General features: G+C 38.8%; 1 protein-coding gene across 1 annotated transcript in view; it reads left to right on the top strand.

Annotated features, from left to right (window-relative positions):
• enox1 (ecto-NOX disulfide-thiol exchanger 1) overlaps positions 1 to 19,928 on the top strand; it is a 154,701-nt gene extending 134,773 nt beyond the window's left edge. Inside the window, exons 12-15 of the mRNA XM_051708513.1 lie at positions 2,490 to 2,549; positions 6,452 to 6,551; positions 16,489 to 16,574; positions 19,229 to 19,928. Coding sequence (XP_051564473.1) covers positions 2,490 to 2,549; positions 6,452 to 6,551; positions 16,489 to 16,574; positions 19,229 to 19,360 — 378 coding nt within the window. The 3' untranslated portion in view covers positions 19,361 to 19,928. The remainder of the gene's footprint in view (positions 1 to 2,489; positions 2,550 to 6,451; positions 6,552 to 16,488; positions 16,575 to 19,228) is intronic.
• The last annotated feature ends 498 nt before the right edge of the window (positions 19,929 to 20,426 follow it).

The raw sequence follows: 20,426 nt of genomic DNA, 5'->3' as shown, positions 1-20,426 counted from the left end.
GTCCAAGTACAGAGAATAATGACCAGCCTTGTTTACTCAATTTTCCTAACAGCAGACATTGGTTTGCACGAATGTTATTTGACTGAGTTAATGGGAATGTCAATAGCTGTGGTGGTCCTGTAGAGCCCATATGAAGATGAATGAAGTGTGCATTTTTAGAATCAGAGTGGTCCTCTTTACATATATCATAAATATGAAACTGCTTTGACTTTCAAGAGACCCCCTGGGTTTAATGTATGGAAACAAAGATCAAAATTCAACATGGTTGTCAAAACCCCCATTTCTCACAAGCATCCATGAAAAATTGTGTATTTACTCGGTGTGCCAGGTTAACTTGAGGTCATACAGAGTTTTCCTAGAGGTAACAGCATCAAATGGAACTATTCATTTAAAAATAACTGAAATAAAACATTTACAAAAATAGCTGTTTTCAAAGTTGCAGTCACTTATCTCAACTGCAAGCAAGCTGTGCGATGTGACACGACTAAATGAAATAACTCATTATTATCAATGAAGCTGTCTACACTGCAAGCATAGATATGATTATATAGCATATATAGCATATCAGAGTAAATATGACAGACTGTAAATACTAATAGTTATCTCAAATTGTAAAAACATTTTTTTAATCAATTTAAGCTTAAGTTTTAACTTTTCTTACTAGTTTTACTTAAATTACGGTTAATCTCTAAATCCTAAACTCGTCATTAATAAAAACATTTAAATGGTCCTAATTAAACAGTACTTGAAATGTCACATTTTGGAAAAATAACTCAAATATACAGTATACTTCTTTAAACTTTGGCTTCAAGTACTACTGACTCAAAATTATCAAGTACAAAATTGTGGCTGGGTGGAATACCCATAAGCCCTTGCGCTTGAATAAATGATGTGTTTGGTCACAACAAGGGAACTTATGTAGAAAAATAATAATTGTTATTTAAAAATAGTATGACTATTGTTGTTTTGTTGTAGCAGGTTGATAGTTGATAGAAGTCACCATTAGGGTGATTAGTGTTTCCTCTGGTGAACCTGGAGCTTGTTAAATTTAAACCATTATTCTTTAATCAGTTCTATTTTACATAAGTGCAGATTTATGTGCACTAAGAAGTACTGAGGAAATCCAATGTGCCATTTGGGTAACTGAGATTCCAGTCATGATTTCTCTTATACTGTATAAGATGTGCTACAATTAAATTCAGTGTTCAAATTGAGTTAGAGCTCTCGGGGGCCCCCTAAACTCAATTACAACATTAATCCAGCTAATAATCATAGATCTTAAATCACAGATTTATGGTATCTTTATCAAACTTCTTTCTCTTGGGGTTTTCTTACGAAATGACAGAGCATCACATGTTTACCTGATGACCACAAACATCACAAATATTGTTTACCTGATTCAGCTGAGCTTTTATGCTGGAGATGCCCAATGCTTGAAATAGTTTCACTGTTCCCTCATTTTCTTTCTCAGCTCAGTTCTCTACTGAAACTCGCTATGTTGTCTCTGCTCTGTACTACAGTATGTTCATTACTACATCTCTGATCGTGTCACTGCACTGGCACTCAGCAACACTAATGTATTAATAACATTAATGCGGGGAAAGATGATGGTATCGCGGTTAGAGAAAAGAGTTCAGGGTGGCAGAAAAATGCTTGTAGCAACGAAAGCACAGGACCGTTTACTGCGTTTGAACTGAATAACTATGTCAGATGCATGTATGACTCCTCGAGAATCCCTACCAAACATTCACAGGATAATTCAATATACTGATTAAAATGTGTAATTTCAATATTTTAATGAATTACAAGATAAAATTAAGATGTTAGGTTCAATAACTATAATTTTTAGAATTTAAATAGTGGTCACCATGGCTGAGATGCATTGTGTATGTTAGAGCTATAAATAAGATGTTACTCACAATACAAAATGATTGTACTTCTTAATGAGTTGTTTTCTCTTCTGTTGCTATCATTTATCAACATGGCTTGTGTATTTAAAGATATTGACAGAGAGCTGCTCTTCACAGACACAGCATTATAAATGGACAAAATATCTCTCCACAAAGCATCCATGTAATAACTTTACAACTGTTTGATAATGAGCTAACAAGTAGTGTTAGATAAATACCGGCAAAACAACCTGTATAACTGCGCACATATTAATTAACCTCAAGCCAAATAAGTACGCAAACCGTTTGCCTTGAAAGTAAGGTCAACTGATTAGATTTCTGTATATTCAACTGATTTCTCTTGCTTTTTAGGTCTATTAAAAGATCCTCTAGCAGGTTTTGCCAATGTTAAGTTCAAGTTGTAATTAATTTGGATGTAAATTTCTGTTGATTCCTCAACAATGTCTTAACTATAATTACTTAAAACCTAAAATATATAAAAATAAACCAAAAAAGCCATGAAACTAACAAAAAACATTGCTGAATCTAAATACAACTTAATTTAAATTTAAAGTAAACGTAAATATTCTTTCTTGGCAGCTTTTGAATGACATGGAGTCCATTGATTTTACAAACCACAGCCCTGACAGCCATGAAAAGGTAAGTCACGCTGATGTTAAGTTTGTTTATTAGTAAGATTTGTCTAAAATACCAGCACACTTCATAAGAGGCATGTGAATCACTAACATTGCATCATCCTTCATTTCTCTTCACACCATGAGTTATGTGGCAGAAGTTAATTTTAGTCTACTGATCTGTATGTGCAAGAGAGAGCATGGCCTGTTTTTCTGCATGGGTATAAAGACTCCCAGTGGGCAAAAGAACCGCACAAAAGCAGTGTTGAGCTAAAGCAGAGAGGGTAAGCAGCCCCCCATCAGGTTGTTCATCATTCAGAAAGGATTTGAGAATTCCTTTTAAAACAGGATACATAATTTTAATTCAGATTTAATTATCTGATGGAGGGAACGAGACGTTGTGTCGATGTGGAGTGGCTCCCATTGGGGTCCCCAAATCGGCCCCAGTGCTAAACGACGCGGCCTTAAACCCGTAGGTAGAAGGACCGAGACGGGGAGCCGCTGGGGTGGTCTTTCCCTATAACGAAGGAAAAAACGTGACAGCAACGTTGCCATGGTCACGCTCTCGCAGTGAGAACATGACCCGTCCACGAACGCTGTCTCTGCATGGGCAGCGCCCAAGCACATATGACCGCGATCGTGGCCATCGGAATCGGAGAGGTAACGACCGCAACCAGGAAATACACACAAATGGAGAGTCATCTTTAAAAAGACACTCTCCGTTAATGCCACTCTTTTAGAAGGGAAAATATACACTTTCAGTAGGAAGAATATACTCTTTTAGCTGCTGAAGCGCCCAGGGGCGTTCTCTGCACTTCACCAGTGCAAGAGGGGGAGAAGCCACTGTAATGCACCATAAATCCAACAGCTTTTCGAGGTGAATGGATCGGCAGAGTAATTCAGCTCGCTGAACACAACTGCTCGGCTCCGAAGAGAAAATCTGAATGAGTGGTTGCATACCAGCTCCTTTTATATCCGTATGTCCTTGGGAGTGGCATGCAAATTCCACTCGCCAATTCCCATTGGCCTTTTTTCAAAAAGCAGAGGTGTTTGGGGCTCCCACGAGTGACCCCTAGTGTCACTACATCGACACAACGTCGAGTGAGTGACAGATAGGGAACTAGAATTACAATGGAATGAAATTCATATAACTGCTGTAAGTGTAGTTGTTAATATAGTAATTCATTTCATTTTTCAGTATTAGCCCATGTCTACACAAATAAGTAACCACTCATCCACACTGGAACAGCGTTTTCTGTTCTAGCTCTCTAGAACAGCATTCTTTGTTAAACCAAGACATTAGGAAACGGAAAACGCAGTTTTTAAATGCAAACGTATTAGGCCTGAGATACCCATATAATATGTTATCGTACACACAATATATTTCCAGAAACATTAAATTATATTAAAAATAAATGTTTGAATGGCAACTTACAGTATATACATTTTTTATATAATTTATAAATATTTCTTTACATTTAATACATTAAATTTTATCTTATGGACCATGGTAAAAGAGCATTAATTTCACAAAATGCTTGAATTGGCCCTAAAGATTGATGCAAATACTTATTTTTATGAAGTTATATATGAACAATATAGTGTACATTTTGTGCTGCTGTATGGCCAATTCCAATTGAACATCCTGTTGGGTCGTGGCCGATTCAATAAAAAAATCCTACTATGCTGAATTGTGATTCATCCTTTGGAGCAATTTCCAAATGTCTGAAGGTACCACGTTCATCTGTACAAACAATAGTACGCAAGTATAAACACCATGGGACTATGCAGCCATCATACACTCAGGAAGGAGATGCATTCTGTCTCCTAGAGATGAACATATTTTTGTGCGAAAAGTGCAAATCAATCCCAGAACAACAGCAAAGGACCTTGTGAAGATGCTGGAGGAAACAGGTAGTCAAGTATCTATATCCACATTAAAACAAGTCATATATCGTCATAACCTGAAAGGCTGCTCAGGAAGGAAGAAGCCACTGCTCCAAAACTGCCATAAAAAAGCCAGACTACAGTTTGCAAGTGCACATGGGGACAAAGATCGTACTTTTTGGAGGAATGTCCTCTGGTCTAATAAAACAAAAATTGAACTGTTTGGCCTTAATGACCATTGTTATGTTTGGAAAAAGGGTGAGACTTGCAAGCCGAAGAAAACCATCCCAACCGTGAAGCATGAGGATGGCAGCATCATATTGTGGAGGTGCTTTGCTGCAGGAGGGACTGGTGCACTTCACAAAATAGATTTATTAAAATTATGTGGATATATTGAAACAACATCTCAAGACATCAGCCAGGAAGTTAAAGCTTGGTCGCAAATAGGTCTTCCAAATGGACAATGACCCCAAGCATACCTCCAAAGTCAACAAAGTCAAGGTATTGGAGTGGCCATCACAAAGCCCTGACCTCAATCCAATAGAAAATTTGTGGGCAGAACTGAAAATGTGTGTGCATGAGCAAGGAGGCCTACAAACCTGACTCAGTTACACCAGTTCTGTCTGGAGGAATGGGCCAAAATTCCAGCAACTTATTATGAGAAGCTTGTGGAAAGTTACCCAAAATATTTGACCCAAGTTAAACAATTTTAAGGCAATGCTACCAAATACTAGCAAAGTGTATGTAAACTTCTGACCCACTAGAAATGTGATCAAATAAATGAAAACTGAAATAAATCATTCTCTCTACTATTATTCTGACAATGCACATTCTTAAAATAAATTAGTGATCCTAACTGACCTAAGACAGGGAATGTTTTCTACGATTAAATGTCAGGAATTGTGAAAAACTGAGTTTAAATGTATTTGGCTAAGGTGTATATAAACTTCTGACTGTGTCCATTTAAGGTCATCCCCGAGGGTATCTGACAGTGCACAATGTGTAAGCAAGGACATTTGCTATGAAGCATGCTTTGATTCAGCCTCTATGTGACTTATGGCCTGCCATCTTGAGCAGCATCTTAGAAGGAGAGGCTGTTAAATGTCAATAGGCATTGATTTCTCTGAACACACCAGACAGCGGTGCATTTTGAGTAAAGATTAGCAGCATGACCTGCTCAAAGACCAGTTTATATGATCTCATCACTCGTTTATCTCCATTGTGGAGATTATACTGCATGACATGATTACACTTTCCATGAATATAGCCACAAATCCTTTGTTTTGTTTTTTTAAGATCTTTAACATATTTTATATAAACTATTATCTAAAATAAAATTAACCTAGCATGAAAAGTAGCTAGTTTTAGGCCACATCCACACTAATACAAAGTAACATTTATCTTTTACAATGCTATCAAAGTAAATATCAGGCACAACAATGCCGCTACAACATGTGCTGCCATCTCGTTTTGGGTAAATGGATCACATGACTGCGTCACATGACAACATATATGTCATGTTTTTGTTTTTTGTTTTTTTATGTCTGTTTTCCATGTACACACTACAATGCAAAGATAGCGTTTTCATATGTATCCACTTGGGAGAGCGTTTTCGAAAAGCTCCATTTTCGCTGTCAGAAACACCGTCTCAGTATGGACAAAAGGCCAAAACGTTGGGCCACCAACGGGAGAGCATTTCTGACAGCAAATACTTTGCTTTTCGAAAATGCTCTCTCAAGTGGATGCTATCATTTTAAATATCATTCTTAAACTGTATGGAAAATCTTGGTAACGGTTGCCAAAATTTGCAAACCTGATAAAAAATTTATTGAAAATAAACCGGCTCATATAATATTTAGCTTGACCTCCTGAAGTTGATGATCAATGTTTTCTGATGGTAAAGCACTTCCTTTCCTTTCTTTTTTTAAATGTGCTTTCACACAGATTTTTAATAAAAATTTTCAGGCCCTATTTTGTTCCCTATTCATGAAAAGTGCTGCATCCTGATGTTGTGTTTTCTCTTTGTATGCATGTGTACAGGGTGTCAATGGCACCACAGCACTCTACCACCATCGAGAGAAGAATAACGAGGCGGTCATTCGGGGTCCTTTGAGATCAGAGAAAGAGGCTCTCTTGCTTGGTAATTATTCCAACTCCAAAATCAAATCAAATCAAATCAATTTATATTTATATACACAAGTGCAATGGTGTGTGAAATTCTTGGGTGCAGTTCCGATCAACATAGCAGTCGTGACAGTGATGAGACATATACCAATTTACAATAACATCAAATTAACACAACACAATTTAAAGTCTAATATACACATAATTACACACAACACAATATACAAATAATAACATACACTGTACAGTATACAATACACACAATATAGATACACATTATTCAATAAAAAAAGTATATATAGTATATATAGAATGTACAGTAGGTTGTATTGTACTGTATTGACATTCAGGCTGTTGGTTGATAGTAGGTTGTTAAGAGAGAATATAATATAATAATAATATAATTTATGACAGTCTGAGATATAAGAGTACGAGTAATAAATTGCAGTGCTGATGTATTTTGATCGTGGGAGATCAAGAGTTCAAAAGTCTGATTGCTTGGGGGAAGAAGCTATCATGAAGTCGGCTGGTGCAGGTCCTGATGCTGCGATACCACCTGCCTGATGGTAGCAGTGAGAACAGCCCATGGCTCGGGTGGCTGGAGTCTCTGATGATCCTCCGAGCTTTTTTCACACACCGCCTGGTATAAATGTCCTGGAGGGAGGGAAGCTCACCTCCGATGATGTGTCTGGCAGTTTGCACCACCCTTTGCAGTGCTTTGCGGTTGTGGGCTGTGCTATTGCTGTACCAGGCGGAGATGCAGCCAGTCAGGATGCTTGCTACAGTGCAGGTGTAGAACCGTGTGAGGATGTGGCGGTTCATTCCAAACTTCCTCAGCCATCTCAGGAAGAAGAGGCGCTGATGAGCCTTCTTCACAACGACTTCAGTGTGGATGGACTATGTGAGTTCCTCAGTGATGTGGACACCCAGGAACTTGAAGCTGCTGACTCTCTCCACTGGTGCTCCATTGATGGTGATGGGACTGTGTTCTCTGTCTTTTCTTCTGAAGTCCACCACAAGCTCCTTTGTCTTACTGGCGTTGAGGGAGAGGTTGTGCTCCTGACACCAGTGTGTCAGAGTGTGCACCTCCTCTCTGTAGGCTGTTTCATCATTGTCAATGATCAGACCTACCACCGTCGTGTCATCAGCAAACTTAATGATGGCATTGGAGCTATGTGTTGCCACACAGTCATGTGTGTACAAGGAATACAAGAGTGGGCTGAGAACACAGCCCTGTGGGGCTCCAGTGTTGAGGGTCAGTGATGAGGAGATGTTGCTACCTATTCTAACCACCTGGAGTTTCTCATCTAGCTTGGAGGGCACTATGGTGTTGAATGCTGAGCTGTAGTCTACAAACAACATTCTCACATAAGTGTTCTTTTTTTCCAGGTGGGAGAGAGCAGTGTGTATTGTAGATGCAATGGCATCATCAGTGGAGCGGTTGTTGCGGTAAGCAAACTGCAATGGGTCTAGAGAGAGAGACAGCACAGAGCAGATGTAATCTCTGATTAGTCTCTCCAAGCATTTGCTGATGATGGGGGTCAGAGCAACAGGACGTCAGTCATTTAAGCAAGTGATTTTTGATTGCTTTGGAACAGGCACAATGGTGGATGTTTTAAAGCATGTGGGGACTACAGACAAAGAGAGGGAAAGGTTGAAAATGTCCATAAAAACACCAACCAGCTGGTACGCGCACGCTCTGATGACGAGGCCCGGAATGCCGTCTGGGCCCCGCGGCTTTGCGGATATTCACCCGTCGGAAGGATCGGGTTACATCCGCTACAGAGACGGAGAGTGAACTAACCTCTGTAGCTTCGGCCGCAAGAGCTCTCTCCGCGAGGGCGGTGTTATTTCCCTCAAAACGAGCATAAAAAGTATTTAGCTCATCCGGGAGAGAGGCAGCGGTGTTCATGGCGGAGTTTTTATTCCCTTTAAAGTCCGTGATGATGTTAATTCCCTGCCACATGCTTCTAGAGTTGGTGGTGTTAAACTGTCCTTCAATCTTGATCCTGTACTGGCGTTTTGCTGTTCTGATTTTCGGAGGGCATAACTGGCTTGTTTATGCTCCTCCGCATTCCCAGAATTAAAAGCGGAGGTCCGCACATTAAGTGCCGCGCGAACATCGCTATTTATCCATGGCTTCTGGTTCGGATAGATCCGTGTTGCTCTGGTCGGAACAACGTCCTCTACGCACTTCCTGATGAAACATATTACGCTATCAGCGTAAAGCTCGATGTCGTCATCAGAGGCGGACCAGAACATCTCCCAGTCCATGTGATCAAAGCAGTCTTGTAGCGTAGAGTCTGATTGGTGGCTGCTTCCTGTTTCAGTTTCTGCCTGTAAGCGGGCAGAAGCAGAATGGAAGAGTGGTCCGATTTGCCAAATGGTGGGTGGGGGAGGGATTTGTAGCCATCCCGGAAGGGAGAGTAGCAATGGTCCAAAACCCGGTCCCCTCGTGTGTTGAAACTAATGTACTGGTGGTATTTTGGTGCAACTGATTTGAAACTGGCTTTATTAAAGTCCCCGATCACAATGAACGCGGCCTCAGGGTGCACGGTTTCCTGCTTGCTTATAATCCCATACAGTTACTTGAGTTCCCGGTCTGTGTCGGCTTGTGGAGGGATGTACACAGCAGTGATAATGATCGCTGTGATTTCCCTCGGTAGCCAGAATGGTCGACACAGAAGCATGAGAAATTCCAAATCAGGAGAGCAGAAAGACTTGACAGAATGTATGTTCCTCTGATCACACCAGGATTTGTTGATCATAAAACATACACCACCACCTCTGCTTTTACCTGAGAGGTCTTTCGCTCTGTCCGCTCAGTGCACGGAGAACCCCGCGGGTTCAATGGCTGAGTCTGGAATCTCCGCAGACATCCAAGTTTCCGTAAGGCAGATAATGCAGCAGTCCCTCGTCTCTCAGTGGAAAGAGATCCGCGCTTTCAGCTCGCAGAGCTTGTTATCCAGAGACTGAACATTTGCCAGTAGAATACTGGGTAGCGGGGGTCGATTTGCGCGGCGTCTTACTCTGATGAGAACGCCGGCTCTGTTTCCCCTTTTCCTCCTGCGTTTCCGCAGCCGTGCAGCACAGACAAAGGGCTCCGCTTGTGTGTTTGTAAACAGCGGGTCAGCATTGAGGAATTTGAAGTCCGGTTTACAGTGTGTAATTGCAGAACCAATGTCCAAAAGTGTTTGTCTGTCGTAGACAATAAGGCAGACAACATCCAAGACAAAAAACATAAGAATTGTAAACAAAACAAACAAAACACTACCATGTTGTGTTGGAGCAAGATGGCGCAGCAGCCATACTCTGCGCCATCTTGAGTCCAGTAAGGCGGTCATTCGGGGTCCTTTGAGATCAGAGAAAGAGGCTCTCTTGCTTGGTAATTATTCCAACTCCACTTGATCTATAAAACATTTTGAGCTGTGTGCTGAGGGGTTGGAATAGCAGATGTGCTTGGAGGATTGAGTCCTTGCTTTAAAACACACGAGGGCAAGCAGGTGCAGGATCAGCCAAGCAGTTGAACACAAGGCTGTCCAGGCTGTGTTTGAACTGGTACGATAACAATGGGAAAGGTGGACACTGCGACAGCTGTGCAGTGTGAAGGATGTCAACACTCTCTGTCATGTTTTTGGATGATGATCTTTTGGAAAGGACTCGGGGGAGCAGTTCTTCTCTTTGCCAGGCACTTCATTTGCTCTAACCCAGAGAAGACCACACAGCCTTCACTCTAATGGTTACACAACACTGGTGCTCACAGAGAGGGCATGCACAGTTGTGCTCATTAAATTAAATACCCCTTGCAGAATCTGTTAGATGTTTAGCATTAAAGAAATAAGAGTGATAAAATCCTAAAATAAGATCATTATTTTTATTTAGTGCTGCCTTGAAGAAGCTGCAAAACATATATTTACATATATTCCAAAAAATACCTTAATTTACATACTCTTGGTTCTTAAAGGGATAGTTCACCCAAAAATGAAAATTCTTTCATCATTTACTCACCCTCATGCCATCCCAGATGTGTGTGACTTTCTTTCTTCTGCTGAACATAAAGATTTTTAGAAGAATATCTCAGCTCTGTAGGTCCATACAATGCAAGTGAATGGTGACCAGACATTTCAACCTCCAAAAATCACATAAAGGCAGCATAAAATGAATGAATGGAGCTCTAGGCATGAGAGCTGTCTGTGTGGAGCTCCGTGCTGCTGCAGCCGGAGTGAGAGGCGGTCAGACTACCATGCAGCACAGGCTGAACTCAGTGGCCAACATGTTGAAAATGCATTATAAACCTATTTATTGACACAGTCTTTTACAATAAAGGCTTTTATGAACATAAATTATTGTACTGAAATACATGTACATTTTACATTTAGTCATTTAGCAGACACTTTTATCCAAAGTGACTTACAAATGAGAAACATAGCAAGCAATTTGTCATACAAAGTTCAACAACATCTACAGTGTTGTACTGCCAAGCTCTCAAGGCTAGCATTGAAGAAAGAGACAGAGAAGGATTTTTATTAATTTTTTTGTGTATAGTAAGTGCAAGTTAAGTATAATAGTAAGTTCAATTAGTGTTTTCAGCTGGTTCTTGAATGTTGAGATGGTATCAAAAGATTGTGTGAAGGCGGAAGCTCATTCCATAACAGTGGAACAGAGAACGTGAATGATCATGAGACAGACTTTGAGCCTCTTTGTGATAGGACCACCAGGCGCCGCTCGTTCATAGACCGAAAAGAGTGAGTTGGAGCATAGACCCGGAGAAGTGAACTGAAGTAAAATGGTGTGGTTCCATTGGCTGTCCTGAAGGCCAGAGTCAAAGCCTTGAATTTGAAGAGGGCAGCTACAGGTAGCCAGTGAAGTGAAATCAAGGGCGGGGTGACATGAGCCCTTTTTTGCCGATTTAAAACCAGACGTGCTGCTGCATTCTGGACCATCTGCAGTGGCTTAATTGTGTTAGCTGGGAGGCCAGCCAACAAAGCATTACAGTAGTCCAGTCTTGAAATGACCAGATCTTGGAACAGCAGCTATGGAGCATATTCAGACAGGAAAGGTCTGATTTTCCTGATGTTGTAGAGCGCAAATAAAAAAATTAAAAAAATTGTGTTGCAGCATTTTAGGTACCATGTGGAAACAATAAACGGTGACAGAGTGACAGACAAGACACGAACAAAGGCTGTGTCTTGTTTGGAAGGCTGCGTCCTCCGGAGGTTGCATTTATCGGCCGCATACGTCATCGAGGCTGTCTCGTTTCATTTTTTTTCGATGAGGTATGCGGCCAACAAATGCGACCTCCGGAGGACGCAGCCTTCCAAACGAGACACAGCCAATATGTAAGCACTGAAAGAAAATAGTGCCGTACACCACAGCTAACACAAGCACTATGCAAAGACACCTACAGAACAACCGCAGCTCTCAACTAAAATCAACCAGGTCTGAAGAGACTCATGACAAATCATACAGGAGAGAAGCCAGTCAGCTGAGTTTGTGGCAAAACCTTTTACAGTGCTTGCATATTGTTCTGTCTTTTACTGCATATGATAATTCATACTCAGAAAGTAGAACTGAAGTGACATTCATTACAAGATGTTAAAACATTTCAAAATGCACCGGCATTGTTTTGCATTTTGTGAATTGTGAACTGAAATGTTTCTCATGATCTTAAAAATCGTTTGATCTGAAGGCGTATGCTTAAATGTTTGAAATTAGTTTTGTAGACAAAAATATAATTGTGCCACCATATTAATTTATTTCATTATAAAACTAAAATTTTATTAAAAAAAAAAAAAAAATTTTGAAATTGATGTCTTGGACCAAATAATAAAGAAAAGCAGCAAATAAGTGCCCAACATAGATGGGAACTCCTTCAATACTGTTTAAAAAGCATCTCAGGGTGATACCTCAAGAAGTTGGTTGAGAAAATGTCAAGAGTACATGTCTGCAAATTCTAGGCAAAGGGTGACTACTTTGAAGATGCTAAAATATAACACAGTTTTGATTTATTTTGGATTTTGTTTAGTCACAACATAATTCCCATAGTTCCATTTATGTTATTCCATCGTTTTGATGACTTTACTATTATTCTAAATGTGAAAAAAAATTATAATAAAGAATGAGTAAGTGTTTCAAAACATTTGACCAGTAGTGTATATAGTGTTAAAATATCGTCTCGTCTCGTTCTCGTGAACCCAGTATCATGTATTGTCTCGTCTTGTGAGCTAAGTGTATCGTCACACCCCAACCAATGAGGTATACTCTGCCCATCCAAGCGCAGTTCCTGTGATTCCCAGGTTAGAGAGGGTGGACAGGAGAATCTTGTGGTTCACTGTGTCAAAAGCAGCAGACAAATCAAGGAGGATGAGGACGGATGATTTGGAGTTAGCTCTCACCAGTCGCAGCTACTGACAAGAGGGCAGTCTCTGTTGAGTGACCTTTTTTGAAGCAAGACTGATGTCTGTCGAGTAGGTTGTTCTGTGAGAGAAAAGCAGACAACTGGTTGAATATGACCCACTCAATAGTTTTAGACAAATACTCACTCATTGACTTAAAAAATATGTCTTGATGCAAGTTAACCATGCAGTAACAGGCACACAATACTTCCCTCATATAAACTTGATTTCATGATGGTTTAGCGTCCAATAGTTTAATTACTCAATCTCGATAAATATCTTATTATTTATATCCATCATCCCAGGAAAAATTTGATGTAGTAATCCAGAAATACAGTCACACAGTACAAACAGTACAATGCGATGAAAACTCAAAGTATGTCTCCCGATGAAATCACATAGCAGCTCTGCTCACCCCTCAAACACACACACACACACACACACACACACACACACACACATACATATATGTGAAACAGGTGATCCTCTTTGGATACTTTGTTGGTTTTATTTTATTTATGTTAAGGGAATTGTAAAATTAGTGCAATCCTCTGAGTATCAGGCTAGCAGCTAGTTGTTTATAAATGGCAGCTGTGGACTCCTCTCCTTTCTCAATGCTTTGTGTCATAGGTTTTTGACCAATCACAGCCTGCAGCTCCTCCCACAGACTTCCACTGTCCCTATACGCCCCAAAAGTACCTACTCTGGAGTAGGAGATAAAAATCCCCCTAAAACGGTTCTGAGGAACTATAGTTCTTAGGTACGAAGGCGAGATAAAGTAGTCATTGGGAAAAGTACCTAAAACAGGCTTTAGTACTGCCAGTGGGAAAGGGCCTTTTGATGAGAGAATTTTAATTTTTGGGTGAACTATTATATTTAATATGTGTGTTGCCTCCTTGAGCATCAATGGCTGCTCACAGGTTTTTGTGGTAGAAGTGCATGTTAATTGTCAATGGGTATGTAATCGTTTAATTGATAATTTGTGCAAATTCAGCTGTTATTTTTTTCTGTACTAATATATCTACTAAAGTTTTAAATGGCTTCACCAGGGCAGTACTGTTGGTAAATAATAATAATAAATACATAATAGAAGGTTATTTTTATGACCCCTTTTGTTAAAAAAAAAATAATAATAATAAAGAGAGAAACATCTTGCAGATTCTGCAAGGAATATGTGAATTTACTTATATGCTGAACTGTATTAAGTGTTTGGAAAGCTACAAGCTATACTGCAAAAATAACTTTCTTACTGAGTATTTTGGTCTTATTTTCCAGTAAAAAAATGTCTAAACACTCTTACAAGATAAATTTACTCGAGAAGCAAAATGACAATATATTTTGTTTTCAGAGAAATCTTAAAAAAAAAAAAAAATGTATGATTTAAAAAACAATGGGGTAAAATTAAAAACTTGATTCAAAGGGAAAAAACATTTATTGTATTGTTCCTGTACATACTGAAACATCATTGAAACACAACTATTTGCCAATAGGGTATGAAACATAGGGTGTGTCTTGTTCCAAGCATAAACCCCACAAAATTTTGTTAGATTTCTCTGAAAACAAGATCATCTGCTTCTCAAGTAATTATTATTTTAAAAAAAATAAAAAAAATTTGTATGTTTAAGTATGTTTAGATGTTTTTCCGGAAAATAAGACGAACATACTCTGTGAAAAAAAGAAATGTTTTTTGCAGACTCATAATTTAAAGAAGTTAAACTATAGTCAAATTACCTTTACAAAATACAAAAAACTACTAACAAAAGTTACTTTAAAAAAGCTAACTACATTGAAGCTTAAAAGTGCTGTAAGCCATTTTTTCATGGAAAGATATGAAAAAAATATTCCAACTCCCTGAAAGATATTAATGAAAAAAGTGTCATGAGATATCTCACCGGTCTCTGTCACAAATATAGACTCTGTTAACAGCAAACAATAATGTGTCCGTAGTGTTGTAGTTGCTGCGAATTATTGAGGCATAATGCAATTTTATGCCATGTTGTTCATAATAGTTGTCAGTTGAGGGTGCAATTTTACTACTGTTGTTTTTAACAACCGTTTCTGCTCTTAATAAATCTCATTTTGGTATCTTTGGAGTTCGGGTTTTGGAAAGAGGGGGCGTGGCTAATCCAACAGCTCAGTCTCGTGGAAGTAGAATGGCTGAAATCACTTACAGCACCTTTAAGCAATACAGAATATCAATTTGCTAAAATGAAACTGAGTCATTGGACTTCTCAATGCTACTTGAAAAAGAGAGTACATTCTTGGGGAATGTGTTTACTTGCTCAATTGTAAGGTTGACAGTGATGTAGTGTTTTGTTATGTTCCACTGCTACTTGTTGGAAAAAGTAGCTCATTGCTGGGAAAGCTTCATTATTTTGAAAACAGCTACTGACATTCTGCTCAAAATGTATTTAAGTTAGTAGCATTGTTACTTTTAGTTAGTTACTCCCCAACACTGCACACATACTGCATTGGCAGAACAGGCAACATCAGACAAAGTCAGAGGCTCTCAACCAGAACAGCAGAAAAGCCAAACTTATTTGAGTAGAACGATGTGAATGGACGGACTGTAGAACACAAATCTTTCCACAGTAGACTGTTAGATCTGAGGAAGAAATTTAATTTTCTTATTTGGATTAGCTTGCCTTGTAAACATCATTTCAAATAAGCCTCCAGATATTGTTTGTCACTTTTTTGAATATGCCATTGAAGTAAGTTTTCTTTAAAATCAGTATAACTGTTTGGTTAGATTACTTTTACGAGTATTTAAAAACAGAGATATGTTTATTTCTGTCATAGCAATGCACTGTAGCAGAACAGAGAGGTAATAGTGCACATCATTTTTTAATCAGTATTTTTGTCTTGTTTTCCAGGAAAAATATATAAAATATCCTTAAAACACAATCAATTTACTTGAGAAGCAAAATTGTGTAAGATAATAAAACTTGTTATAAAAGAACATACAGTATCCTTATTTTAAGAATAAATCTCACAAAATTTGATTTCTGCTTAAAAGTAAAATAGACCTAATTTATCTGAAAGTCTTATAGTACACAATTTTGCTTCTCGAGTAAATGTATCTTTCTTCAAGGATGCTTCGATATTTTAACTGGAAAGCAAGCCTAAATACTGATTAAGAAATTAATTTCTTGCGGTGCAGTCTCAGCTATTATGCACTGAATTTCAAAATCAAAGTGGACATCTTGAAAACTCCTCTTCTCTCCTCAAATTTGGCTTTGTGAAAGTAGGTCTAGCAGAGGCAATTGAATTAGGCTCCTTTGTAATTGGCAGTGCTACGACCTATAAATCAAGGAAATAAATATTGGCCCAGGCCCTTCAGGCAAGGCACTTATTTCTCTGTCTCTGCATCAGTGCTTTACCTTTGCAGGACCTCTCCAGAAGTAATCAGCTTAAGAGGGGGAGGTATGCTTTTTTTGCTCCAAGCGGCATATTTATGACTGTGCAGGCTGCATCTTTTGCCTTGCCTACTATTCAGTGGCAAATATGGCCACATATGTTCAGTCACAAGCCTGTTCTATTGTCTGTCTCTCTACACAGGAATTATATCCACCTTCCTCCATGTGCATCCATTTGGAGCCAACATTGAATATCTGTGGTCTTACATCCAGAGACTTGATACAAAGGTGATTGTTTGTGTTAATTAATGAATCGAGGCGTTATGACAATGAGTTTGCAGTCATAATGGGGAAAAAATTGGACTTAAAACAATTGTCATATACTGTTTTTGTCATGCATAATTTTAATGTAAAATAACCTCTTTTTGACCCCATGAAAAAACGTGAATATTTGCACCCAGTGGCAAACAACAGTGGCCACACAGCATAGCTATTTTAACTCCAATAGTCTGGTGAACAAAGCCACTGCATAATGCAAATATACAACAGTATGTGTTCTTATGTACACTAGGCTGCTAAACTTTCTGTAGCTGTTAGTCCATGTCTGTTAGCTTTGAAGCCATCTGCAATGGCAAGAAAAAGTATGTGAACCCTTTGGAATAAGCTGGTTTTCTGCATCAATTGGTCATAAAATGTGATCTCATCTTCATCAAAGTCACAAGTATAGACAAACACGATGTGCTTAAGCTAACAACACACAAACAATTGTAATCTTTCATGTGTTTTTTGAACACTCCCATTAAACATTCACAGTGCTGTGGAAAAAGTAAGTGAACCCTTGGATTTTATAACTGGTCAATCATCCTTCAGCATCAGTAACCTCAACCAAGTGTTTCCATTAACAGAGAATTAGACCTGCACAACGTTCAGAAAGAAATTTTGGCCAATCCTTCCTTACAGAACTGCTTCAGCTCAGCCATATTCTTTGGATGTCTGTGTGAACTGCTCTCTTAAAGGTCATACCACAGCGTCGCTATTAGATTAAGGTCTGGGCTCTGACTGGGCCACTCTAAAAGGTGGATTTTCTTTTTTTGAATCCATTCTGTAGGAGATTTACTTCTATGTTTAGGGTCATTGTCCTGCTGCATCACCCAACTTCTACTGAGCTTCAGCTGACGCACAGCCACCCTGACATTAACCTGTAGGTTATCTTGATAATCTTGGGAATTAATTTTTCCCTCGACGATGGCAAGCGGTTCAGGCCCCCAAGCAGCAAAGCTGCCCCAAATCATGATGCTCCCTTTTCATGTTGGTATGCGGCACTCTTTTTACAACATATGTAGTTCTTCCCAAACAACTCAACCTTAATCATCAGTCCACAAAACCTTTTCCCAGTAGCGTTGTGGAGTGTCAAAGTGGTCTTTGGCAAACATCAGGCATGTTTTCATGTGAACACCATGCCAATGTTTGCCATATAGTAGACCCATAAAAAGAGATGTTAACCAGTTCCAATGGTTCCTTCAAGTCTTTAGCTGTCTCATTTTTACCTCACTGAGCATTCTGCCATGTTCCCTTTGAGTCATCTTGGCAGGATGGCCACTTCTAGGGAGAGAAGCCACAGTATTAAATCATTTCCATTTATAGATAATTTTTCTAACTGTGGACCGATGAATATCAAAGCTATTTGAGATAATTTTGTAACCCTTTCCAGCTTTATGCAATGCAGTAATTCTTGATCGTAAGTTTTCTGAGAACTCTTTTTTTTGCGAGGCATGGTCCACATCAGCAGATCCTTCTTGTGAATAGCGAACTCAAAATGTTTGAGCACTTTTTATAAGTCAAAGTAGCTCTAACCCATACCTCCAATCTCGTTTCATTAACTGGATGCTAAGATTGCCAACTCCTGACTCTGATTAGCTTTTATTGATGTCATTAGCCTAGGAGTTCACATACTTTTTCCAGCCTACACTGTGAATGTTTGAATGATGTTTTAAAAATGTACAGGAACAATACAGTAATTTGTGTTATTAATCAAAAAATATTGTGTTTGTTCATTATTGTAACGTAGATGAAGATCAAACCAGATTTTAAGATAAATTTATACATAAATGCAGGTAATTCCAAAGGGTTCACATACTTTTTCTTGACACTGTATATGCTAGTTTGCATAAGCTGACCAAATTTACTTTTTAAAGTACTAAAGTCTTTCTCTTCTAGTAAAACAGGCCAAAAGTATTGTTTACTTTTGGCATGGGAATATTCAGGTTTGTGTTAAAAAAAAAAAAAGGTCCCCTCTTGCTAAATTATAAGAAGTGTGTAGAATTAATTCATTTAAAAAATGTCTTATTTGCTTTCACATGATTTGAGTTGTCAAGTACAATTTTCCTGCGCTGTAACGAAAACTAAGGTGATTGGCTATTTAAAAAGAAGGTACACACCCTTTGATTTATCTTATCTCAACTTGTTTCAAAAGGAAAAACATCAGTATAGAATAGTAAAACTGCTTGTCAAGCCATGTCATGGGGTCTTTTTGATAAGAATAGTTGACTAGAACCTTAAGATACAGTTTGAAGAAATGTTTTAAAGACTATAACATCAACGTTCACTTTTTCCCCTTATCTCTTCCTAATCTAAACAGTCATTTACTTGAAATAAGAGTAGAGAAAACAAGCAGTTTTCCCCTTGAGCGTTTCGCTGCTTAAATACGGGACGTCATTTTGGCCAAAATACAGAACGTCACGGCTTTATTCCGGGACAGGTTTCAACCCTACCTCAAGCCCTTTCCTCTGTTATTTTGGGCACTTGCCTGCTGGTCAGGCTAGGAGAACAGCTAGACCAGCTTTGCCAGGCTGGGAGAACAGATAAATCAGCTTAAACCAGCTAAGGCTAATTTAGGATGTTTTTTTCAGAGGGTAAGCTTGTCCCCGTGTTCCTTCCTTCAGATTACGGCCAGTGAATTGGAGAGACTTATGCTTCGGCTGCCCAATATGTTCAAGCAGGAGTTTAGCGGCGTTGGTGCAACGTTGGAGAAACGCTGGAAGTTCTGTGGTTTTGAGGCTCTCAAGTCAGCGTGACTCACATAAACACATTCACTGACACCGAGGACCTCTGGAGGACAGATCTAGAGTCAGTGAGTTGGGTCCGAGTCTCATAGGCACAAAGAACCCTACACTGCTTTCAGATCAAATGCTCTGCCAGTCTCGATTACAGACTCTGACTCAGATGTATTTACTTGAAAAAGCTCTTTCCAGACTTCTGTGCCGATTACGTAACTTATCTGTCAGTGGCGGCGTCCCTGAAGACTGGGGAGATATCCAGGAAAACAAGTGCTACTCATTTAAAAATAACGGAATGTTGAATATGGCACACAGATGTGTAATAGTGGCCCTCTGCGCCCATCAAAACCAATGTGTGTGAAGATGATTTCTGTTCTGAAATTTAATTTAATACATGGCCAAAGTGCTGGGGATGATAGACAAAAGTTGCACAGCTAAAGCTCTAAGGACATTTGGCTGTGTATCAGACCGTCCATGTTGTGTAGATGATGTATGTTATGTGCTCTTTGTGTCTTGATGCACTGTTGTTAACAATCTGCATATGTAAATTATGATTTTCTAAAAAATCTATTAAAAAACTTTTTATCCAAAATCTAATGCTGCATGTTGTTCTTTGAGAAATCAATGTCTTTCCCAGCCAGGGTTGTGCATTCTGAATTAAATTAAGAATGCCTTTTAGATTCTAATTCAATTCTGAATTTTGAATTGAGAAAACATTGTTTTTTCAGGCATTTTTCAGGGTTTTGTCCGTAAAACGCTCTTGTATGTAAAAAATAATTTCTTAATAATTTGTATAAAAGCATGACCACTCTTTTATTCTACATGGGGCAGGGGCTCCTGAATACTACTTACTTAATATTCGTTATGTACATTACATTGTATGTAGTTTAGTTAATGTTTATTGAATTTATTTATTTATTTATTTATTTTATTTTTTTTGAGCATCATATGTGTTACCATGATGGTGTTTTGTGTTTGTGTGAGTAACACTGTGCACTGTCTCTACATGTGTATGAATTACTGTTGCTAGAAGGACCACTTTTGATGAATTTTAAATCATTATGTGGTCTTTTGTAGTTACTAT

The sequence above is a fragment of the Myxocyprinus asiaticus genome, chromosome 10 (assembly GCF_019703515.2).
Source record: "Myxocyprinus asiaticus isolate MX2 ecotype Aquarium Trade chromosome 10, UBuf_Myxa_2, whole genome shotgun sequence".
Lineage (NCBI taxonomy): Eukaryota > Metazoa > Chordata > Actinopteri > Cypriniformes > Catostomidae > Myxocyprinus > Myxocyprinus asiaticus.
This window is presented reverse-complemented; position numbering and strand designations above follow the sequence as displayed.